We start from the raw sequence: 26,128 nt of genomic DNA, 5'->3' as shown, positions 1-26,128 counted from the left end.
TTGTATTTTTAGTAGAGATGGGGTTTCACCGTGTTAGCCAAGATGGTCTCGATCTCCTGACCTCGTGATCCGCCCATCTCAGCCTCCCAAAGTGCTGGGATTGCAGACTCAGAACCTCTTTAAGTGGAGCCTCAAGAATCTTTTTTCTGTAAAAATATGCATTATAAACAAGCTTTCTGCCTGGTTCTTAGGCACCCTAAACTTTGACAATTACTGTTCTACAACATCTGTACCCAGGGTATGCTTTACGTTCTAATTTATAGTGGAGCAGAACTGCAGAATCATAAAGAATTATTCCCAGGCCTTGAGACCTAATCACAGAACACATACAGTTTATATGGCTGAATTTTAGAATTGTAATGGACTAATGACCCTTTTATGCCTTCATTTTCCTCCTTTTAGAACAGGAATGTATACAGTGGTTATCCTGTGCCTGCCCAACAATGTATATTTGGTAACATGGGGGTAGATATTTGTCTATTTTAATTTCACAGATCTACAGATGGAGAGGAATGGAATTTAAGGAGCTATACTTAAACTACGGCCCAGGTGCATCATCCACACCTGGATCTAATTTAGGTGACAGGTTTCTGGCCCGTCGGGCTGATGCCAACTGTGTGAGACTTGTGAGAGGACTTGGGGAGGGGCTGCATGTAGGAGGACTTCTTCAGGACTTTCTAAGTTCCCTCATTTGCTTAATGATGGTTTCAGAATCATCAGGGTTGGAGTGTGGGGAGGATGATGAGGTGGAAGTCGAAAGTTCTTAGCGCATTGGAAATCTAGTTCAGCACTTTGTAAAGTAACCATATTTTCAAAGCCAACCCCCTTCGTGGCGTTTATCGAAGTCCCTACATTGCTGGGGATCTCCCATGTGAAATTCACCTCTTGACAATTGTGTCTTTCTCTGGCAGGTTTTTTTTAATCTTTTTTCCCTAGCTCATCACATCTAGCAGAGAAAGCAGACACACACAGAAACCCCCTCCAGAAACCCTTTGTCCAGTTCAACTACTAACTCTTTTCATATGCTCCACATGGAAGAAGAGCTTCAAATTCATCACACGTGTCTTTCATACATGGTGACTGGTGCTCTCTTTGGAATGTGGACTAGATTGTTGTCAGACTTAGCTCAAACTTTGGATTTAAATATGCTATTAGCTCTAGTACTGTATTTGACAATCAGTTAATTTTAAAGAAATGTTTTTTGGGCCGGGCGCGGTGGCTCAAGCCTGTAATCCCAGCACTTTGGGAGGCCGAGAAGGGCGGATCACTAGGTCAGGAGATCGAGACCATCCTGGCTAACACGGTGAAACCCCGTCTCTACTAAAAAATACAAAAAACTAGCCAGACGAGGTGGCGGGCGCCTGTAGTCCCAGCTACTCAGGAGGCTGAGACAGGAGAATGGCCCGAACCCGGGAGGCGGAGCTTGCAGTGAGCTGAGATCCGGCCACTGCACTCCAGCCTGGGCGACAGAGCGAGACTCCGTCTCAAAAAAAAAAATAAAAATAAATAAATAAATAAAAATAAAGAAATGTTTTTTGAGTGAAGGAAAGCCACCCATTATAAAACTGAGAATATTTTACATTTCAGGGTTTTTCCTTTCTGAATACATATTTTCATCCTACTTTACCAATGATCTTAACAATTAATGTATTATAGAAAAAAATGAAAACTTGTATTGCCTTCATAATTTGGGAAGTAAACACTATCATATAAAATATAGATCCTTAATGTGTGTAAAGTTTCAGTTATGCAAGATGAAAAAGTTGGAGATTTGTTGTACAACATTGTATTTTTGGTAAATAATATACAGCAGAGTTAAACATTTGTTAAGACAGTACATCTCTTGTGCTTTTCAACCACAATAAAATATTTATAACCCCTCAGAAACCTCGAAAAAATGACTGTTTCCACAGGGGGAAAAAAACTAATAAAAATAATAATAGTATATATATCCTAAAGCAGGCAGTAAAGTCAATAATAATGTAAAGCAATTTTCTGAATTTGGGAAAATTGAATTATAGAATGTAATGGTGAGAATAATTAATTGAATATATAACAGAAAAATGTATTTAAGTTTAGACTGTATTTGCTCTGAGATTTGATTCTTATTCCCTTTGGCTTACCAGGAGCAAGTGAGATTGACTCTGAACTTTAATATTTGTTTATATTAGTATATTAGTGTTTCCCTCTGACCATTATACTATATTTCATTTGCATTATTTCCAGTGAATTTTATGATGCTGGTAGTTTTACACAGAGAGGTTGGTTTTGCATGCAAAAAAATGTAGAATTTTTTTCAAGGAAAATATAATTCAGCCAACTACTTTGGTTCATTCAATGCTGCCTGTTTTACTCTGTTCCACCCAATCACTGTGTTGGACATATTGTGACAAAGGCTCATTTTCATCAAAAGAAATCCCTGGAGGGTTTGCTACTTCAATGAAATGAAATTCATTAAATATAGTCTAATGCAAGGTGATTGGAATATATATATTGCAATACACATATGTATATAATTGCATTTTAGTCCATTCTTATGCTGCTGGGAGCATTTTTTTAAACCCTCACTTCTAAATGAAGAACCCTGCATGAAAGCTTTTTCTCTTTCTGAAAAACAGCTGGTTTCTTCAGCAATTCAGCCTAGAACAAAGAAATCAAAAATACTACGTGCTAAAGCAGATCCACAGTAAAAATTTTGTAGAGGCAAGGCAAAGTAACATTAATAAATGAAGCTAATTAGACTTGATTTGCATATTTAACTCATCTTAATTACACAAGGATTCAGCAAACATTTTAAAAGCCGCAATCAATCTTTCACAGACATGGTTAGTTATTTACATGAAATAACAAAAACTAGGAGCTTTGTTAATGATTACTCTGTTTCTAATTTATATGCCAGTGAGATCATTTCAGTAAGAATAATGGAATATATTTTTTAACAACCTGTAAACCCATAAGGTTAAAATTCCAAAGAATTTTTTCACAAATATGTTTTTAAGAATTTCCGGAATATATGAAATGTTATATAAATTGTTCTATTGTATTAAAATGGTTTACCTTGTTCAAATAAAAAAAGATCTTATAAAATTCTTTTGAGATTAATTTTTAAACTTGAAAACTAAGGTACTAGCTGTAATAGAGACAAGCAGCATCTAGTAGGTGATGAGTAGGAGAATTTTTTTCTCGCAGTTGGCATAAACTTTAATTCTGTTCGCTCTTGGATACAATTTGCTTTCTCATCTTTAATAGTACTTTTGACAGGTCACAGAATTTGAAATTAAATAGAGGGCACAATGGCATAATATAATTTATCTTTTTATCTTCAATGTTTTATTTAGAGAAGTTATTTTGTAAAAATATACACAAGAATGCTGCCTCTGTGTTGTGATGTGAGGGGCTGGCAGGTGCACTCAGAGTGGCTAAGTACAGAAGGTTCTGTGGACAGGAACGCAACAGTGCACAAAACTTTATGCTGTGCAGCTGTCAGATGGTTGTGGCATTCCATTATTAGGGCTCCATTTCTTAGAGTTTTTCTCCATGAGGCTCCTTTTATAACATCAAAAATCCTGGCCCTTTTGCTTGAATTACCTTGAAAAGGTGGAGGTCATGTGGTTAGGAAAGGAAAGCTGGTGAAGGGTGCATTTACCAAACTTGCAACGTGTGTGTGTGTGTGTATGTGTGTGCATTAATTTAAAAATATGTATTAAATGCTTCCCACGTGCTAATTCATCGTTGTGGTTATAATTATGAAGTGATAAAGACAGTGCACTAAACGTCATCTCTGCTATCATAGAGCTTGCAATCTGCATATTATGACTATGTAACTGTTAACATTTATTGAGTACTTACTTTGTCCCTGGCAGCAATCAAAGAACTTTACACCAATTAATTTGTTAAATCCTCAGAATGGCACTATCATGTAGATACTATATTATTTATATTTTACAGATGAGAAAACTGAGGCTTAGAGTGTTCCAAGGACGCAGTAGGCAGCAAAGCCCAAATTCAGACCCAAGTAGTTTCACTTCAGACACTGCGCTTTTAATCATTACATTGTATGCTTGTATAATATCCAAGTCTGTTTAGATATATATTCAAATATGTAAAATATACAACTTTTCATTTTGAGACTGCATATAAGCCCAAAATAAATTCATGCAGTGTATGTACAATACAATAAATAGTATAAAATAATGTCACAGTTTACCTTTTGCAGCCAGTTAATGCTCCAATGGCTATTGTATTGCTAAGACATTTTATGAGTAGTGAAATAAAGATATCTGTAGCTCTTTGCAAGGGGTTGAATTGTGTCCCCTTAAATCCATATGTTGATGTCTTAATCCACAGTATCTTGGAAGGTGACTATTTGGAGATAAGGTCTATAAAGAGATAATTAAAGTTAAATGAAATCATAAGGGTGGGCCCAAATCCAATATGACTGGTGTCCTCATAAAGAGATTAGGACACAGATAGACACAGGTGAAAGGCTATATGAACATACAGGGACATGACAGCCATCTACAAACCAAGCGGAAGGACTCATAATGAAGCCAACCCTGCCTACACCTTGAGCTTGGACTTCTAGCCTCTACAACTGTGAGGGAATAAATCCCTTTCGTTTAAGTCACCCAGTCTGTGGCACTTTGTTATGGTAACTTTAGCAAACTAGTATAAACTTAATTGTGTCTAAGGATGAGAACACCACTCAATATCTGAAACCAAAAAGTTGAATGGATAATACATTTAAGTGTGGAAGAGTTATACTGGTCAGAGCTACCCATTGAGCAAATCCAATTGCTGATTTTATATCCAGTTTTTGTGAAGAGTTTACTTTGGATTGTGTTGGTTACAGAGGCAGGAGTTGGTTGAAGTCAGTCTTAGAAAAGTAGCTTGTGTTGGTCAGTGAGACTTGTTTTTTGCCAGTTACAGAAGTAGAATAAAGTTGATAATAGCGTTAGAAACATGTTCACTGTAGTGCATCCTGAGCCAGTTGGCTGACTTTCAAGTCGCATCTGTTGCTATTTGGCTTTTACAGGAATGTTCACTGAAGTTAGTTGTCATTGATCAGTTAGATAGGTTTAAAATCCGCTCTGATTGTTTACTTGTAAGCAGGGCTATAGCACTGTTGCTAATTGATTAGATGAGTTTATAACTAGTTCTGGTGTTTGTGACCATGGATGGAGAACACTGAGTCTTTTCCTGGGAGAGTGGTGACTTTTAAAATTCTCAGCAGCGAACAAAAATTAATAAGTATAACAAGGAATAGAGAAAAAGCTACAGATTAATCTATAAATAATACTATCTCTTACTTGTGTAGGCATTATGTTAATTGCTTTACATAAATTTATCCCACTGTAAATGGAGATTTAAAATATTTCCAATTTCCTATGGTAGAGATTAAAAGAATTGCTATATGCAAAGTATTTAGTATAGTGTTTATGCAAATAAGAGATAGTATCAATAGTTTTCCAATACGCTGAGTTTTAAACTCTGCAACTTCACTCAAATATCACATTCTTAACCACCACAATAATAATAAAATGCATATATATTATGGTTTCATCTATATGAACTGAGGTAGACACACGAGACAGTGAGGAAAGGTGATTGTAAATATACAGACTAGTTCATGAAATATACAACAAACATGATTTATGGTAGTTGCCTCTGGAGGTGGCCTAAAATGGGAGACTAACTTTTCATTGAATAGTGTTTTGTAATATTTGACTTTACAACCATATTTTAATATTTCCTTTCTCAATAAAATATAGTTAATAAAAATTGTAGGGATGTCTTTAGTAAGAAGGACATGAGAGAATGTTTTGGAATACCAGAAACATTTCATATCGCAATCTGAATAAAAAATTACACAGATATATGCACAGATAAAAATGTATTGAGGTAAGCCCCTAAGATTTGTGCATTTTAGTGTATGTAAATTATATGTAACTGATATGCTTAGGCTCTGTGTCTCCATCCAAATCTCTCAAATTGCAATCCTCATAATCCCCATGTGTTGAGGGGAGGTGATTGGATTGTGGGGGCAGTGTCCCCCATGCTGTTCTCATGATTGTGAGTTCTCACGAGATCTGATGGTTTTATAAGCATCTGGCATTTTTCCTGCTTGCACTTCTCTCTTGCCTGCTGCCATGTAAGACATGCCTGCTTCCCCTTCTGCCATGATTATAAGTTTCCTGGGGCTTCCACGGGAACTGAACTCGGAGTCAATTAAACCTCTTTTGTTTATAAATTACCCAGTCTCAGGTATTGCTTTATAGCAGTGTGAAAATGGACTAATAAAATCACTAATATAAAAATTGATTTAACATATCAAAAAGGCAGTTTTTTTTTTTGTTTTCTCTGACATTTAGTTTATATTGTTTAACTTTTAGGTTCAGGAGTACATGTGCAGGTTTATTATATAGGTAAATTGCATGTCATGGGGATTTGGTGTACAGATGATTTCAAGACCCATGTAATAAACATAGTACCTGATAAGTAGTTTTTCAATACTCATCCTTCTCCCACCTTCCACCCTCATGTGGGCCCCGATGTCTCTTGTTCCCTTCTTTGGGTCTATGTGTACTCAATGTTTAGCTCCCACTTAAATACCAAAACATGTGGTATTTCGTTTTCTGTTCCTTGTTGCTATGTTAGTTCACGTAAGATAATGACCTCCAAGTCTATTCATGGACCTGCAAAGGACATGATCTCGTTCTTTTTTATGCCTGAATGGTATTAATGGTGTACATGTAGCAGTTTTATTCTTCATCCAGTCTACCATTGATGGGAATTTAGACTGATTTCATGTCATTGCTATTATTAATAGTGCTGCAGTGAACATATGTGTGCATGTGTCTTTATGGTAGAAAGGCATTTTAAAATCTAGCCTTGGAGAAAAATAAATGCGTCAAGTGGACTCACTTCATATTTTTGTCTTAATTTTTTTTCAAAAGCATATGAAATTCATTGATTAAGTAAGTCATTACAATGGGAAAGGACATTTGTAAGCATTAGCACTTTAATAATTTTAGTGATGATGTGTTTGGCTACTTATTTTATGATTTAATTTTGGGTATTTTTAAAGAGTTTTTAAAGGTTTTTTGGTCTTAAATATGACTTTTGATAAGTATTATTTAATTTTTTTCAAATTTTCACATGACACTATTGGCACTTAAAAGACTTTCACTATTTTGAGGGAACAAGATTAATCTTTATACATAGGGTTCATGGTCAGTGAGGCTAGGCTAGCTTGTGTTACGGTAACAAACAACCTCCAAATCTCACAACATGTGTATCTTGCTTCAGTTCTGTGTCCTTCATGGGCTGGAAGGTAGGTGTGAGGGGATTCCTGCTCATCTTCCCAGGGATCCAGGCAGATCTCTCAGCCATGACTTTGAATGTTGTTTGTTTCTGCCAGGGGGAAAAGGGACTCCTGGAGGGCATTTGCACCTATCGTTAACTGCTGAAAATGTGGAGTTGGGGAGAACCCCAGAGGAGTATTCCATGTCATTTCCACTTACCACTCTTAAGCCAGAGCTCATTGCATGGTCTCTCATAAGCCCATGGAGGGTTAGGAAGTGCACATCTACCCAGAAAGGAGGAATATTGGAAAGATTTGGCAAATGGCCTCACTCACTCCATCTTCTTGCACATAAAGGGCTAAGGGACTTTGGAATCAGACAAAACTGGGTTAGTGTCATGGCTCTGGCACTTTTAATTTGTGGATTAAATGCCACTGTTTTCATCTCTAGAATATGAATTACAATAGCACTTATCTCCTAGCATTGCTGTGAGGATTAAATATGATAACAACTATCAAACACTTAGTATAATGCTTTAGGTATGTAATACACACTCAATGAATGTAAAGCTGCATCCTCCACCAGGAATCACCATTTCCCTGTAGTTGTTTAAAATGTTAATAGGCAGTGGAAAAGTCAATGGGTGAATACGCTCCTGGGTTAGAACTACAATGAAGCAAAGGTGTTGGGGAATAAGACAGTGCACGCATTTCGTGTCATGACTGATCAGGATGAAAATAAATATTGAGAAGACTAAGCTATTTGTCCAATAATAAAGCATATCTGGTGAGGGTATTTTTTTTTTGTTTTTTGGTTTTTTTTTGCAATTTCATTTATAATCTCCATGTAATTATGCTTACTTTTTCATTCAATAAGTTTATCGTATCTTACCAGAGCTGTCTTAGGCCTTGGGGATGATAAGATGAAGGAGATGAGTTTCTCTTGTGGAGCGTAATTCTAGAGGCAGGAGACGACAATAAACAGGGAGAGAAATTCATGAAATAATTTTGTTAACAAGGACTGATATGAAGGAAACAAAATGGGGTGACCCATTTGTCAAGTATTGGCATCTGGGAATATAGTTGAACCCTGAAATATCAAGGATGTGACACAGTGGAAGCTCAGTTCTCATTCATGGACTACCCAATTGTAAGGTCCCGAATGGCGGCTTTTCTCCTTGTGGTGGTTGAGAAACCCAGGTTCCTTCCAGTTTATTTATGCTGCCTCATCATCTAGAGCCCTTCTGCATACAGCCGGGAAAGAAGGGAAAATAAGGAGTTTGGCAGATTATGGGGGATATTTTTTAAGGGCCGGGCCTGTGTTGGACTTACTTCACAACTGCCTGTGTTAGCAATGGAAGAGATCCAAGTTACCCTAAGGTACCGACGGCGAATCCGTAGGTGTCTGGAGCAACTTCAGCCTTTGCCTCCTCAGAAGAAAGAATTCGACTGAGGGGCATAAAGCAGAAAAAGAGACTGAGGCAAGTTCCAGAGCAGGATTAGGAGTTTATTTTAAAAGGCTTTAGAACAGGAAAGAAAGGAAAATTCGTTTGGAAGAGACCCAGGCGGGTTCCTGAAGGATCAAGGAAGAAAAGAGAGCAAAAAAGGGAGGACTTTAACCTTGATGCTAGGACTTTATTGGCTTACCTCTTTCCCATGATTCTTCTCGTAGGGTGGGCTTCCCGCATGCGCAGTGCTTTCCTTACGCTTTGGAATTGAGCACAGGCATGCAGTGTGTTTAGGGAGGTATATGCATGCCCGTCTGAGGCCTTCCTTTCTCCAGTGGTGTGTGCCCCCAGAATGTCATACTTCACCGTTTTGTCTCTTAACACACATGCCCAAGAAGCTACTTCTCCCTGGGGCCTGCATTCAATGAGCACTTTAATGTTAACAAGTGTGGACCATCAGGAGATTGTCTCTCTCTCTGGCTAATAGGTTAAATATCATTTTTAGAGAGGCAATATCACGGAACCATCACCCAACATTTCTAGTGGGTGATGGGAGAGGCTTCTCCTGCCCAGCTCCTGCCTAACTACCTGTAGCAGCTGCATTTCACTGAGCAGAACTCGGTCACATGGCCACACCTGACCTCTAGTCTGGCTGTGTGCCCAAAAGGAAAAATAAAAGCGTTTCATGAAACAGTTTCTGCTCCTCTAATCACTGGTTGTAAGAGAGAGGTCAGGAAATTAGATCTCAGACAGCATGAAAAAGGTTGTGTTTGAATTGAAAGCAGCATGGGAAGGATAAGGACATGTGTATATCTAGATGAGAACATCTGCAAGAGAGGAAACAAAAAGCACAAAGGCGGGAGCTTTCCGGGCCGTTAGCAAACAGGAAGGCCAGTGTTACAGCTGTATGTTCTTGTATCTATCTGTACTTAGTTATCCTGACAGTACAAAGGAGGTTTCTGGATGAGATATCAAACCATTTACTCACAGAGAAGACTGTTTATTTTCTATTCCTCAATTCCTTATGTGGGGGGCAGCAGGGCTGGGTGAGAACCGGGTATACCTTGTGGGTCCAGGAGGAAAGGGGTTATGGACCACTAGAAAGGAAACCCCAAACCACGAGATTCAATTTTCCTTCTTCCCTCTGGGGAGTGGGGGTTGGAGGGAGAGAGGGAAACAGAGAGAGAGAGAGAGAGAACAGTAAAGAAACCTTTGCTCTGAAATCTAAACAAATCTTCCCAAAATGAAGGAAAGCATCTGGGCTTGCAACCCTTGGATGTGAAGGAATGCCTCAGGGTGAGATGTCCCTGAATCTCTCCAAGGGTCTCTATAGGGTTGCTACTCAGTCATTCTTTAACTCAGGTGCCAGAACTCTGCTTAGAAAGTCCTGACCATTGGGTTACCCACAAAGGGAAGCCCATCAGACTAACAGCAGATCTCTCGACAGAAACTCTACAAGCCAGAAGAGAGTGGGGGCCAATATTCAACATTCTTAAAGAAAAGAATTTTAAACCCAGAATTTCATATCCAGCCAAACTAAGTTTCATAAGTGAAGGAGAAAGAAACTCGTTTACAGATAAACAAATGCTTAGAGATTTTGTCACCACTAGGCCTGCCTTACAAGAGACCCTGAAGGAAGCACTCAACATGGAGGAAAGGAACAACCGGTACCAGCCATTGCAAAAACATGCCAAAATGTAAAGACCATCGAGGCTAGGAAGAAACTGCATCAACTAACGAGCAAAATAACCAGTTAATATCATAATGGCAGGATCAAGTTCACACATAACAATCTTAACCTTAAATGTAAATGGACTAAATGCTCCAGTTAAAAGACACAGACTGGCAAACTGGATAAAGAGTCAAGACCCATCAGTCTGCTGTATTCAGGAGACCCATCTCACACGCAGAGACATACATAGGCTCAAAATAAAGGGATGGAGGAAGATCTACCAAGCAAATGGAGAACAAAAAAAAGCGGGGGTTGCAATACTAGTCTCTGATAAAACAGACTTTAAACCATCAAAGATCAAAAGAGACAAAGAAGGCCATTACATAATGGTAAAGGGATCAATTCAACAGGAAGAGCTAACTATCCTAAATATATATGCACCCAATACAGGAGCACCCAGATTCATAAAGCAAGTCCTTAGAGACTTACAAAGAGACTTAGACTCCCATACAATAATAATGGGAGACTTCAACACTCCACTATCAACATTAGACAGATCAACGAGACAGAAAGTTAACAAGGATATCCAGGAATTGAACTCATCTCTGCAGCAAGCAGACCTAATAGACATCTATAGAACTCTCCACCCCAAATCAACAGAATATACATTCTTCTCAGCACCACGTCGCACTTCTTCCAAAATTGACCACATAATTGGAAGTAAAGCACTCCTCAGCAAATGTACAAGAACAGAAATTATAACAAACTGTCTCTCAGACCACAGTGCAATCAAACTAGAACTCAGTACTAAGAAACTCAATCAAAACCGCTCAACTACATGGAAACTGAACAACCTGCTCCTGAATGACTACTGGGTACATATCGAAATGAAGGCAGAAATAAAGATGTTCTTCGAAACCAATGAGAACAAAGATACAACATGCCAGAATCTCTGGGACACATTTAAAGCAGTGTGTAGAGGGAAATTTATAGCACTAAATGCCCACAAGAGAAAGCAGGAAAGATCTAAAATTGACATTCTAACATCACAATTAAAAGAACTAGAGAAGCAAGAGCAAACACATTCGAAAGCTAGCAGAAGGCAAGAAATAACTAAGATCAGAGCAGAACTGAAGGAGATAGAGACACAAAAAACCCTCCAAAAAATCAATGAATCCAGGAGTCGGTTTTTTTGAAAAGATCAACAAAATTGACAGACCACTAGCAAGACTAATAAAGAAGAAAAGAGAGAAGAATCAAATAGACGCAATAAAAAATGCTGAAGGGGATATCACCACCGACCCCACAGAAATAGGAACTACCATCAGAGAATACTATAAACACCTCTATGCAAATAAACTAGAAAATCTAGAAGAAATGGATAATTTCCTGGACACTTACACTCTTCCAAGACTAAACCAGGAAGAAGTTGAATCCCTGAATAGACCAATAGCAGGCTCTGAAATTAAGGCAATAATTAATAGCCTACCAACGAAAAAAACTCCAGGACCAGATGGATTCAGAGCTGAATTCTACCAGAGGTACAAGGAGGAGCTGGTACCATTCCTTCTGAAACTATTCCAATCAATAGAAAAAGAGGGAATCCTCCCTAACTCATTTTATGAGGCCAACATCATCCTGATACCAAAGCCTGGCAGGGACACAACAAAAAAAGGGAATTTTAGACCAATATCCCTGATGAACATCGATGCAAAAATCCTCAATAAAATACTGGCAAACTGGATTCAGCAGCACATCAAAAAGCTTGTCCACCATGATCAAGTGGGCTTCATCCCTGGGATGCAAGGCTGGTTCAACATTCGCAAATCAATAAACATAATCCAGCATATAAACAGAACCAAAGACAAGAACCACATGATTATCTCAATAGATGCAGAAAAGGCTTTTGACAAAATTCAACAGCCCTTCATGCTAAAAACGCTCAATAAATTCGGTATTGATGGAATGTACCTCAAAATAATAAGAGCTATTTATGACAAACCCACAGCCAATATCATACTGAATGGGCAAAAACTGGAAAAATTCCCTTTGAAAACTGGCAGAAGACAGGGATGCCCTCTCTCACCACTCCTATTCAACATAGTGTTGGAAGTTCTGGCTAGGGCAATTAGGCAAGAGAAAGAAATCAAGGGTATTCAGTTAGGAAAAGAAGTCAAATTGTTCCTCTTTGCAGATGACATGATTGTATATTTAGAAAACCCCATTGTCTCAGCCCAAAATCTCCTTAAGCTGATAAGCAACTTCAGCAAAGTCTCAGGACACAAAATTAATGTGCAAAAATCACAAGCATTCTTATACACCAGTAACAGACAAACAGAGAGCCAAATCATGAATGAACTTCCATTCCCAATCACTTCAAAGAGAATAAAATACCTAGGAATCCAACTTACAAGGGATGTAAAGGACCTCTTCAAGGAGAACTACAAACCACTGCTCAGTTAAATAAAGGAGGACACAAACAAATGGAAGAACATACCATGCTCATGGATAGGAAGAATCAATATCGTGAAAATGGCCATACTGCCCAAGGTTATTTATAGATTCAGTGCCATCCCCATCAGGCTGCCAATGAGTTTCTTCACAGAATTGGAAAAAACTGCTTTAAAGTTCATATGGAACCAAAAAAGAGCCTGCATCTCCAAGACAATCCTAAGTCAAAAGAACAAAGCTGGAGGCATCACGCTACCTGACTTCAAACTATACTACAAGGCTACAGTAACCAAAACAGCATGGTACTGATACCAAAACAGAGATATAGACCAATGGAACAGAACAGAGTCCTCAGAAATAATACCACACATCTACAGCCATCTGATCTTTGACAAACCTGAGAGAAACAAGAAATGGGGAAAGGATTCCCTATTTAATAAATGGTGCTGGGAAAATTGGCTAGCCATAAGTAGAAAGCTGAAACTGGATCCTTTCCTTACTCCTTATACAAAAATTAATTCAAGATAGATTAGAGACTTAAATGTTAGACCTAATACCATAAAAATCCTAGAAGAAAACCTAGGTAGTACCATTCAGGACATAGGCATGGGCAAAGACTTCATGTCTAAAACACCAAAAGCAACGGCAGCAAAAGCCAAAATTTACAAATGGGATCTCATTAAACTAAAGAGCTTCTGCACAGCAAAAGAAACTACAATCAGAGTGAACAGGCAACCTAGGGAATTGGAGAAAATTTTTGCAATCTACTCATCTGACAAAGGGCTAATATCCAGAACCTACAAAGAACTCAAACAAATTTACAAGAAAAAAACAAACAACCCCATCAAAAAGTGGGCAAAGGATATGAACAGACATTTCTCAAAAGAAGACATTCATACAGCCAACAGACACATGAAAAAATGCTCATCATCACTGGCCATCAGAGAAATGCAAATCAAAACCACAATGAGATACCATCTCACACCAGTTAGTATGGCAATCATTAAAAAGTCAGGAAACAACAGGTGCTGGAGAGGATGTGGAGAAATAGGAACACTTTTACACTGTTGGTGGGATTGTAAACTAGTTCAACCATTATGGAAAACAGTATGGCGATTCCTCAAAGATCTAAAACTAGATGTACCATATGACCCAGCCATCCCATTACTGGGTATATACCCAAAGGATTATAAATCATGCTGCTATAAAGACACATGCACACGTATGTTTATTGCGGCACTATTCACAATAGCAAAGACTTGGAATCAACCCAAATGTCCATCAGTGACAGACTGGATTAAGAAAATGTGGCACATATACACCATGGAATACTACACAGCCATCAAAAAGGATGAGTTTGTGTCCTTTGTAGGGACATGGATGCAGCTGGAAACCATCATTCTTAGCAAACTATCACAGGAACAGAAAACCAAACACCGCATGTTCTCACTCATAGGTGGGAACTGAACAATGAGATCACTTGGACTCGGGAAGGGGAACATCACACACCGGGGCCTATCATGGGGAGGGGGGAGGAGGGAGGGATTGCATTGGGAGTTATACCTGATGTAAATGACGAGTTGATGGGTGCTGACGAGTTGATGGGTACAGCACACCAACATGGCACAAGTATACATATGTAACAAACCTGCACGTTATGCACATATACCCTAGAACTTAAATATAATAAAAATAATAAATAAATAGATAAAAAGAAAGCCCTGACCATGAAGAAATATGAAACTATTTGAGGAACACAGTGAAAGAGAAGGAAGAGTGGTGAAGGATGAGGTCAGATACAGAGACAAGAGCCAAACAATATAGGGCATTAGGACATAGGCAAAGAGTTTGTAATTTTTTTAGTGCAATGATAATTTCTTGGTTGGCTGTTTGCAGGAGCATGACATGGTCTGATTCAGCTTTTGTTGGTTGCTCTAGTGGCAGTGAAAGGGATGACTGGGAGTGGGGTGGTATGGAAGAGGGAGGCTCCTGCCACAGTCAGGGTCTGTAGGATGATAGCCCGCCCCCAGAGTGGTGATAGTGGCAAGGGACAAAGCTGAGCAGAGTAGGGCTATATTTTGTAGAAAGACTTGTTGTAGTAGATAAGGGTTGGGGCTGGAGTGAGGAAAGAAAGAGAGGTATTCTGATTCCCAGGTTTTTGGTTGCCTTTGTTTGTTTAAGCAGCTGGTGATGCCATTTATATGTATAAAGATTTCATGAGGATCAAAATAGACAGTTGGGAAGTCGTAAATCAACAAGTCTTCTTTTGCTTATTATGTCTGACATGCTGCATCAGACAGGTCTCCAGCAAGAAAGAGGGGACTCACAGAGTAAGCTCAAGTTTAGTGTTTACAGAGGTATGGGTGCCATTAAGGGAGCTATCACAGCAGCCAGGGACTCCCAACAATTGGAAATCATCACTGCCCAGTACCACTAGGTCTGAAAGGGGAGGGGAAGGAAAGCATTAGTGGATGCAGTGTGCAAGTGGCCATGAGAAAGGATACAGGAGCTGTGGAATTTGGTAGAGAATAGGGCCACTGACATAATCACAGCTGAACAGGAGGTAGCAGAAGTGGCAGTTTATCCATTCTCTCTCTCTTTCTGCTCGTCCATATCCTACAGGTGCTTCTGTCTGGCGGAACCCAACCAGACCCAGAGGTCCTAAGAACCTAGGCAATGTAGTTAGTAGAGAGCCTGGCATAGGGCAGGGCAGAGCCATGTGGAGAATGAATCTGAGGGCAACAGAAAAAACAGCACCCATGTCCCCAAGAGCACTTTAAGAAGGCAAATAGACATTCAAAGTTGGAGCGCAGTGGAGAAGGGCAGAGATGTCAACTGGAAAATATTCAGCATTTCAGTAGTATATGACAAATATTAAGAGCCAATATTTTTCAAGCCCTTACTCTGTGCTAGGCAACATACCAGCATTTCCTGTGCATTATTATCTCAGTTAATTCTCCTAATGAAGCTATAGGTTAAATGCCATTATCTTATTGTACATATCAGGCAACTGAAGCCCAGTACAGTGAAGCAATTTGTTTAAGGTCACACAGCTATTAGGTGGCAGATCCAATAATTAAGTCAGCCATTTCTATCCCCAGGGCCAGTGATAGAGATCATTACTACACACAGCTTCTCTGTCTGAGAGCATCAAATGTTGGAGCAATGCATATTGGGTCACATGATTTTTTTTTTTTGTAAATTCCTTTCTTTTTTATTTTTTCTCCTTTTGAAAGAAAACATTTCTGACAAGAATTCATCAAAGAAGAGATTCCAAATTTTAATGTCCCAATTTGAGTATTGCTTTTGATTAAGGCTGTTTGCAGACTAGAATATTAGTAACCCTCCTATTCCTTGTACCACAAAAAGAGATTCGTTTTTATCTTGGGAACAAAGCTGTGTAGAAAAGCTTTTTTAAGCTTTTTTAAGATTTTTTAATTCATGAAACATTTATCTTCGAGTCATGTTTTGTTACAGTAGCACAAATGTGGTCCGTCAGCATTTTCTTTATAACCCCATATTTCCAGGGCTTTTCAAGAGTGCCATAGAGATTCTACTTTGAATTAAAACTTGGCATTCAGAATTTGAAAAAAAAAAACCTACTACATTTTTCCTTACCAATTAATCAAATAGTTTAGAGATTCTCAAGTTAGAAAAGGACCAAATGCAAAACTTTTATTAATACAAAAAATATTTTAAGACAATTTTGCTAATTTATATCTTTGTAAAAATATTAGCACTCAGTATACAAGTATTAATATTACATCACTGTATATTAGCTCTCAAAATTAACCAAAATGTTACTAAGATAATATAAAAAACGATGACATCTTTTGCTTTGCCTTTTTGGCTTTGTGAGTAATTTATTTCTATTTTGGGAATTGGGATGATTTGAAGTTCTTAGCATAACTGGTTTAAAGTTATAACAGCATCAAGATACTAAACCATAATAACAAGGGTGGTTGGAATACTGAGAGAGTATCAAAGTGTTCCAATTTATTTTTGTGAAATTTAAATTTATGTGGGGAAATTTTACACTCTGTGAACAAAGATTCGTAGCATAAATTGATTCTTTAAATTGATATTTGGAAGTTAACTTGCTAAGTATAATGGTGATAATGAGGACAAAGTAGAGCTTAGTGATGAAGTCTTTCCAGCTTTGCTTGGTTCAGAAATACTCCATGAATGGCTAATAACAGTGAGGGGCATCATGATGATCTATCTTTTATAGCTCATTTTGCAGTCTTTTCTGTAATCTCTCCCAGCCTTCAAAGATTTAAGGTTAAGTAAATACAAGGTGGTGAATGAGAGCAAAGACTTTTCAGTGAATCTACTCTTCTGACTGACTTCTCTCCAGCCACACTGGCTTCCTTGTTGTTCCAGAAATGTGTGAGGCAAACATCTACTTGGGGATGTTTGCTCTAGTTTTTCTTTCTACCTGGAACACTTTTCCTCCAGATGTCTGCTTGGCTAACTCCCTTACTATACTTTCATTCTTTATTCAAACCTCATCTTCTGAGTGAGGTCAAACTGGGTAACTCTACTTGATAATGTGATTTCCCTTAGTTCCCAAATCCCAAAGTTCCTACTGTTACTAACCTTGACTGACATTTTCTTTTCAGACTTACTATCTTCTAGTACATTTTATGCCTTTATAACAAAATGCCCATCTCCCCCACTAGAATATAAGGTCCGTGAGAATAAGGTTCTTTGTCTATTTGTTGACATATCCTAAGCACCTAGAATTGTGCTGACAAATATTAATTGCTCAAAAATATTTGTTGAATGAACAAGTCGTTGAATGAAATCTGAATTTCCAAACACGTAGCAAGACTCTCCAAGCAATAATCCACCTATGACTTTCCCTTGTTCTCCTACAGAATTTGGGTTATTTCCCTACAAGAGTAAAGAACGCCCTTTGAACATTGGTGTTCAAAATGAAAGGCCCCACATTTAGATACTTAGATCCCTATTATAATGTGTTATAGGTCCATCTTTCATGGAAACATTTAAACTGAAGCTTGGATGTTTTTGTAATTAATTTTAATTTTAGCTATTATTTGGATAAGTTAAATTGAATGAATAGATGTGATGTTTGTTTTTCACAAAACAAATGCTTATTCTATATTTAAAAATGCCACTGTACATATTTTATAAATTTTTGTACATGTAATGATGTTAATGCTGAACTGTGAAAATTCAAGAGCTAAAATGTGATTCTATAATTTAAAAAGAAAAAGAGAGCCCCCACCGTCTACCCCCAGCAGCAGTAGATATGCTGTGCTGAAAACAACAGCTTTCTAATCAGGGATTTATTAATAGTCCTCGGCCTCAGGGCTTGAAAGCTATGCTAATTGAGAAATAAAGCCACTTAGTGAGAGTTTACTACCAGCTCAATGGAGTAAAAGCAACAACAGTAGAATTTCAGTGTAGATACCAGTACTATAGTGTGCTCCCCACTCTAGTTCTGTATGATTCTGAATAGTAGTTGATAGCAAAAGCTAATATTTTCTATGGTGAGAATGTATTAATTCTGGGGAGAGGGGCTACAATTACTTTAAAACTTAAATAAAAGCATTTTTGAATTCCTTTTTACATTCCAAAAGAAATTTATTTGACTTTATTTCTGCTTTGTCTTCCTAGGGTATATGTGAACAGTCACTTTATGGTCACATGCATTCTATCAATGATGCCATTTTTGATCCCAGGGTAAGTTCAGTTCTCCCAGTAAATTGTTTTTAATGCTTCATATACACAAATTCATTTTTATTAAACAAATTTCCAAGCTAAAATGGTAAGTTAATGGGGTGAGAAGAACAACTTTAGAAATTAGTTGTAAACAATAGGAAAAGTCCATAGATATACAGGGTTGCAGAATTTTAAAATTCACACACACACACACCCCACCCCAAGTCACGGCAGGAGTGACAAGGAATTCTACTGTAGTCAACTTTTCTCAAACACATTTTTAAGATCCTTTTGTCCAATTTGGGCTTCAAAAAAATAGGTGGGCTATAGACTGCATAAAATTTTAATGCAAAATCATTAAAATAACTATAATCGCTCTGTAATTTTTCTGTAAGAAAACCTGGAGAAGAAAAAGCAGTTAAACAAATTTTCTCCAATTTAGAACAGAACAATCTTGATTTGACAGCTTTTTAATTACTCATGAAAAAGTTTCAAATATGTCCTTCTTCATATAAACTGATGACAAAACAAAAATGTTTATCTGCCACTGGAGGTATTCATTCACATGTAAGGATGATTTCACCAACAATGAAGAGTGTTGGAGAGTCCTTTGTGTTTTCTATGGTTTGAATGTATTCCTCCAAGTTTGTGTGTTGCAAACTTAATCCCCAATGCAACAGTGTTTGGAGGTGGAGCCTTATAGGAGATGTTTAGGTCTTGAGGGTAGTGCCCTCCCCCCTGAATGGGTTGTCTTTTAAAGAAGTTGAAGCTGCAAGTTCTATCCTTTTGCTCTCTTGCTCTTTTGTCCTCTCACCCTCTGATATGGGATGACACAGCACAAAGGTCCTCATAAAGTGGTGGTGCCATGCTCTGGGACTTCCCAGCCTCCAGAACTGTGAGAAATAAATTTATTTTCTTTAAAGTTATCCAGTTTGTGGTTTTCTGTCATAGCAACAGAAAACGGATTAAGACAGTTGCCAAGTTAATTGAGGATGTGTTTAAAAGGGTTCAGATAGTAATTAAGGAAGGATGATTTAAGTCTATTCTCAGATGAAAGAGATTTGACTAAATAGATGACCTCTTAAGTTCATTTAAACTCTATGATTTAATTCTATCTAGCATTTTGGTTGTCTGGAAGTTCCCAGTAGAGTGTGAATCTTAATTCCAAATTCCACTTCTTTTCCAATTAGCTATAAAAGATATCTGATGGATTACTTACATCTAACTTCACAATGATAGCACAGTCAGAATTCTGTTACCATCATGCTAGTATCATTCTTTTAGAAAGAGGAAAAATGCTCACTAAAAATTATGTCTACTAAGGGAATGTTGATTGCTCCAATTGAAATTGTGATTGTGTCATTGTCAGGCTTGGGCATTTTAATGATGGGCTCAACCAAAATTACATTTTAATAGATTGGTTTTTGTAAGAAATATTCCATCTAATTTTCTGTAGTGAGCCAATTAGTTGGAAAGTATTATAGATTAGTTCTAGATACCAAGGAATATTTTATTTCTAGCAGGGTATGGAAACATTTCAGTACTATGGACCCATTATGAAACAGAATATAGTTTTATGTTAGAAGTCCATTAAGTGGCTTATAGCTTCATATGCCCTACAAAAATTAAATGGGAACTGAAATGAATAATACTTTGTAAATCAGGCATTTTGTTTTGGCAAGCAATATTATAACTGCAAAAGACACAGCATTTTACATTCTAAATATTAAACTTAATAAATATGGAAATAAGCAAATTAGATGTATTGAATCACCAATAAAGAGAGACATACATTAATTACCCATATTTCAAAGGGCGAGATAACAGATATGAGATTTAGGTGTCAAAGTAGCTAATATTTTCTTTTATTATTATACTTCAAGGTCTAGGGTACATGTGCACAATGTGCAGGTTTGTCACATAGGTAAACATGTGCCATGTTGGTTTCCCGCATCCACCAGCTTGTCATTTACATTAGGTATTTCTCCTAATGCTATCCCTCCCCCATACCCCCACCCCCTGGCAGGCCCCAGTGTGTGATGTTACCTGCCCTGTGTCCAAGTTGTTCATTTCCCACCTATGAGTGAGAACATGCAGTGTTTGATTTTCTGTCCTTGTGATAGTTTGCTCAGAATGATGGTTTCTAGCTTCATCCATGTCCCTGCAAAGGACATGAAATCATCCTATTTTATGGTTACATAGTATTCCATGGTGTATATGTGCCACATTTTCTTAATCTGGTCTATTATTGATGGACATTTGGGTTGGTTCCAAGTTTTTGCTATTGTGAATAGTGCTGCAATTAACATATGTGTACATACGTCTTTATAGTAGCATGATTTATAATACTTTAGGTATATACCCAGTAATGGAATTGCTGGGTCAAATGTTATTTCTATTTCTAGATCCTTGAGGAATCGCCACACTGTTATCCCAAATGGTTGAACTAATTTACACTCTGACCAACGGTGTAAAGGTGTTCCTATTTCTCCACATCCTCTCCAGCATCTGTTGTTTCCTTTTTAATGATTGTCATTCTAACTGGCATGAGATGGTATCTCATTGTGGTTTTGATTTGCATTTCTCTGATGACTAGTGATGATAAGCATTTTTTCATGTGTCTGTTGGCTGTATGAGTGTCTTCTTTTGAGAAGTGTCTGTTCATATCCTTTGCCCACTTTTTGATGGGGTTGTTTGATTTTTTTCTTGTAATTTGTTTCTTTGTAGATTCTGGATATTAGCCCTTTGTCAGATGAGTAGATTGTAAAAATTTTCTCCCATTCTGTAGGTTGCCTGTTCACTCTGATGGTAGTTTCTTTTGCTGTGCAGAAGCTCTTTAGTTTAATTAGATCCCATTTGTCTATTTTGGCTTTTGTTGCCATTGCTTTTAGTGTTTTAGTCATGAAGTCCTTGCCCATGCCTATGTCCTGAATGGTACTCCCTAGGTTTTCCTCTAGGGTTTTTATGGTTTTAGGTCTAACATTTAAGTCTTTATTCCATCTTGAATTAATTTTTGTATAAGGTGTGAGGAAGGGACCCAGTTCAGGTTTCATCATACAGCTAGCCAGTTTTCCAAGCACCATTTATTAAATAGGGACTCCTTTCCCCATTTCTTATTTTTGTCAGATTTGTCAAAGATCAGAGGTTGTAGATGTGTGTTGTTATTTCTGAGGCCTCTGTTCTGTTTCACTGGTCTATATCTCTGTTTTGGTACCAGTACCATGCTGTTTTGGTTACTGTAGCCTTGTAGTATAGTTTGAAGTCAGGTAGTGTGATCCCTCCAGCTTTGTTCTTTTTGTTTAGGATTGTCTTGGCAATGCAGGCTCTTTTTTGGTTCCTGAACTTTAAAGTAGTTTTTTCCAATTCTGTAAAGAAAGTCATTGGTACCTTGATGGGGATGGCATTGAATCCATAAATTACCTTGGGCAGTATGGTCATTTTCACAATATTGATTCTTCCTATCCATGAGCATGGAATGTTCTTCCATTTGTTTGTGTCCTCTTTTATTTCATTGAGCAGTGGTTTGTAGTTCTCCTTGAAGAGGTCCTTCACATCCCTTGTAAGTTGGATTCCTAGGTATTTTATTATCTTTATGGCTATTGTGAATGGAAGTTTACTCATGATTTGGCTCTGTTTGTCTGTTATTGGTGTATAGGAATGCTTGTGATTTTTGCACAATGATTTTGTATCCTGAGACTTTGCTGAAGTTGCTTATCAGCTTAAGGAGATTTTGGGCTGAGACGATGGGGTTTTCTAAATATACAATCAGGTCATCTGCAAACAGGGACAATTCAAGAGCAGGTTGTTCAATCTCCATGTAGTTGTGCGATTTTTAGTGAGTTTCTTAATCCTGAATTCTAATTTGATTGCACTGTGGTCTGAAAGACAGTTTGTTGTGATTTCTGTTCTTTTACATTTGTTGAGGAGTGCTTCCAATTATGTGGTCAATTTTAGAATAAGTGCGATGTGGTGCTGAGAGGTATGTATATTCTGTTGATTTGGGGTAGAGAGTTCTATAGATGTCTATTAGGTCTGCTTGGTGCAGAGGTGAGTTCAATTCCTGGATATCCTTGTTAACCTTCTGTCTGGCTGATCTGTCTAGTATCGACAGTGGGGTGTTAAAGTCTCCCATTATTATTATGTGGGAGTCTAAGTGTCTTTGTAGGTCTCTAAGGACTTGCTTTATGAATCTGGGTGCTCCTGTATTGGGTGCTTGTATATTTAGGATAGTTAGCTCTTCTTGTTGAGTTGATCCCTTTAGCATTATGTAATGGCTTCTTTACCATTATGTGATGGTATCTTTTGATCTTTGTTGGTTTAAAGTCTTTTATCAGAGACTAGGATTGCAACCCCTGCTTTTTTTTTTTTTTTTTTTTTTTTTCTTTTCCATTTGCTCGGTAGATCTTCCTCCATCCCTTTATTTTGAGCCCATGTGTGTCTCCGCTCATGAGATGGGTCTCCCGAAGGCCTCACACTGATGGGTCTTGATTCTTTATCTAATTTGCCAGTCTGTCTCTTTTAATTGGGGTATTGGCCTATTTACATTTAAGGTTAATATTGCTATGTGTGAATTTGATACTGTCATTATGATGTTAGCTGGTTATTTTGCCCATTAATTGATGCAATTTCCACGTATCATTGATGATCTTTATAATTTGGCATGTTTTTGCAGTGGCTGGTACTGGTTGTTCCTTTCCATGTTTAGTGCTTCCTTCAGGAGCTCTTGTAAGGCAGGCCTGGCGGTGACAAAATCTCTAAGCATTTGCTTGTCTGTAAGGGATTTTATTTCTTCTTCTTTTATGAAACTTAGTTTGGCTGGATATGAAATTCTGGGTTGAAAATTCTTTAAGAATGTTGAATATTGGCCCCCACTCTCTTCTGGCTTGTAAGGTTTCTGATGAGAGATCCACTGTTAGCCTAATGGGCTTCCCTTTGTGGGTTACCTGACCTTTCTCTCTGGATGCCCTTAACATTTTTTCCTTCATTTCAACCTTGATGAATCTGACAATTATGTGTCTTGGGGTTGCTCTTCTCGAGGAGTATATTTGTGGTGTTCTCTGTATTTCCTGAATTTGAATGTTGGCCTGCCTTGCTAGGTTGGGGAAGTTCTCCTGGATATTATCCTGAAGAATGTTTTCCAGCTTGGTTCCATTCTCTCCGTCACTTTCAGGTACACCAATCAAACGTAGATTTGGTCTTTTCACATAGTCCCATATTTTTTGGAGGCTTTGTTTGTTTCTTTTTACTCTTTTTTCTCTAAACTTCTCTTCTCATTTTATTTCATTAATTGATCTTCAGTCACTGATACCCTTTCTTCTACTTGATCAAGTCGGCTACTGAAGCTTGTGCATGCATCATGAAGTTCTCCTGCCGTGGTTTTCAGCTCCATCACATAATTTAAGGTATTCTCTACACTGTTTATTCTAGTTAGCCATTCGTCTAACCTTTTGTCAAGGTTTTTAGCTCCCTTGTGATGGGTTCAAACATCCTCCTTTTGCTCAGAGAAGTTTGTTATTACTGACCTTCTGAAGCCTACTTCTGTCAAGTCGTCAAAGTGATTCTCCGTCAAACTTTTTTCTGTTGCTAGTGAGGAGCTGCGATCCTCTGGTGGAGAAGAGGTGCTCTGATTTATAGAATTTTCAGCTTTTCTGCTCTGGTTTCTCCCCATCTTTGTGGTTTTACCTACCTTTGGTCTTTGATGTTGGTGACCTACAGATGGGCTTTTGGTGTAGATGTCCTTTTTGTTTGTGTTGATGCTATTCCTTTCTGTTTGCTAGTTTTCCTTCTAACAGTCGGGTCCCTCAGCTTTAGGTCTGTTGGAGTTTTAAGACCCTGTTTGCCTGGGTATCACCAGCAGAGCCTGCAGAACAGCAAATATTGCAGAACAGCAAATATTGCTTCCTGATCCTTCCTCTGGAAACTTTATCCCAGAGGGGCAGGCACCTACCTGTATGAGGTGTCTGTCAGCCCCTACTGGGAGGTGTCTCCCAGTTAGGCTACACAGGGGTCAGGGACCCACTTGAGGAGGCAGTCTGTTCATTCTCAGAGCTCAAACGCTGTGCTGGGAGAACTCACTGCTCTCTTCAGAGCTGTCAGACCAGGGACATTTAAGTCTGCAGAAGTTGTCTGCTGCCTTTTCTTCAGCTATGCCCTGCCCAAGAGATGGAGTCTATAGAGGGAGTAGGCCTTGCTTCCTGGCCACTTTGTTTACCAACTCAAGCCTCAGCAATGGTGGATGCCCCTCCCCCTGCCAGGCTGCAGCCTTGCAGTTGGATCTCATACTGCTGTGCTAGCAGTGAGCAAGGCTCCATGGGTGTGGGACCCCCTGAGCCATGCATGGGAGAGAATCTCCTTTTCTGCTGGTTGCTAAGACCTTGGGAAAAGCACAGTATTTGGGTGACAGTGTCCTGTTTTTCCAGATACAGTCTGTCACAGCTTCCCTTGGCTAGGAAAGGGAAATCCCCTGACCAGTTGCACTTCCTGGGTGAGGTGATGCCACGCCCTGCTTTGGCTGGCCCTCCATGGGCTGCACCCACTGTCCAACCAGTCCCAGTGAGATGAACCAGGTACCTCAGTTGGAAATGCAGAAATCACCCTTCTTCTGCATTGATCATGCTGGGAGCTGCAGACCGGTGCTGTTCCTATTCGGCTGTCTTGGAACAGAACTCGCTAATATATTTTTATTTGCACACTTTGTTCATATCGAAAGGACTATTACAATACAGCTCCAAATCAGTATCCCACAGCCTCATTAAAATTTTCCACTAATCTTTTCTTTGCTGCAAATATTTATTAACTACTATTTTAAAAAAATAATATCTTGTTATGATGACTGACTTTTTAAATGAAATTTTTGATCACTTATATTGTTTTAACAATTGTGTTTTATGTCACATATCTGCTAACCAATGTCAGGAGGTTGAGAAGCAGCTGTGACTGCAGAGTGCAAAGACTCCCACATGTCTCTTGAGGACATAGCATTGAGACACAGTTCATATTCAAACAGACTATCAAAGTTATATTGAAAAAATGCCTATGTGGTACATATACAGAAGGCAAAAATTTTAGTTATTTAGTATTAGCATTGCTTATTATTTGGTCCCTTTGGGGATAGACATTCATGTTGCAGTACTATTTAAAGTTACATTTAGCTATTTACATAAACATAGTTTGGGGAAAATTCTGCAATTTCAGATTTGCAAGCAGTAATCACACATATAAAACTCAGTGTTATCAAGCTAGCAATCTAGATTCACAGAAACAAGAGTAATGTCAGTGAGATGTTGGGCACAGTGGCTCATGCCTATAATCCCAATACTTTGGGAGGCTGAGGCAGGCAGATTACAAGGTTGAGACCATGCTAGCCAATATGGTGAAACCCCATCACTACTAAAATACAAAAGAATTAGCCAGGTGTGGTGGTACGTGCCTGTGGTTCCAGCTACTCGGGAGGCTGAGGCAGGGGAATTGCTCAAACCTGGAGGCAGAGATTGCAGTGAGCTGAGATTGTGCCACTGCACTCCAGCCTGGTGACAGAATGAGACTCCATCTCAAAAACAAACAAAC

The 26,128-nt window shown here is 38.4% G+C and overlaps 1 protein-coding gene across 1 annotated transcript in view; it reads left to right on the top strand.

Annotated features, from left to right (window-relative positions):
* Window positions 1-26,128, top strand: part of SPAG16 (sperm associated antigen 16) — a 1,176,832-nt gene that overhangs the window by 851,956 nt on the left and 298,748 nt on the right. The window contains exon 14 of the mRNA XM_050751372.1: window positions 18,518-18,583. Coding sequence (XP_050607329.1) covers window positions 18,518-18,583 — 66 coding nt within the window. The remainder of the gene's footprint in view (window positions 1-18,517; window positions 18,584-26,128) is intronic.

Source organism: Macaca thibetana, chromosome 12 (genome assembly GCF_024542745.1).
Source record: "Macaca thibetana thibetana isolate TM-01 chromosome 12, ASM2454274v1, whole genome shotgun sequence".
In the NCBI taxonomy this organism is placed as follows: domain Eukaryota; kingdom Metazoa; phylum Chordata; class Mammalia; order Primates; family Cercopithecidae; genus Macaca; species Macaca thibetana.
This window is presented reverse-complemented; position numbering and strand designations above follow the sequence as displayed.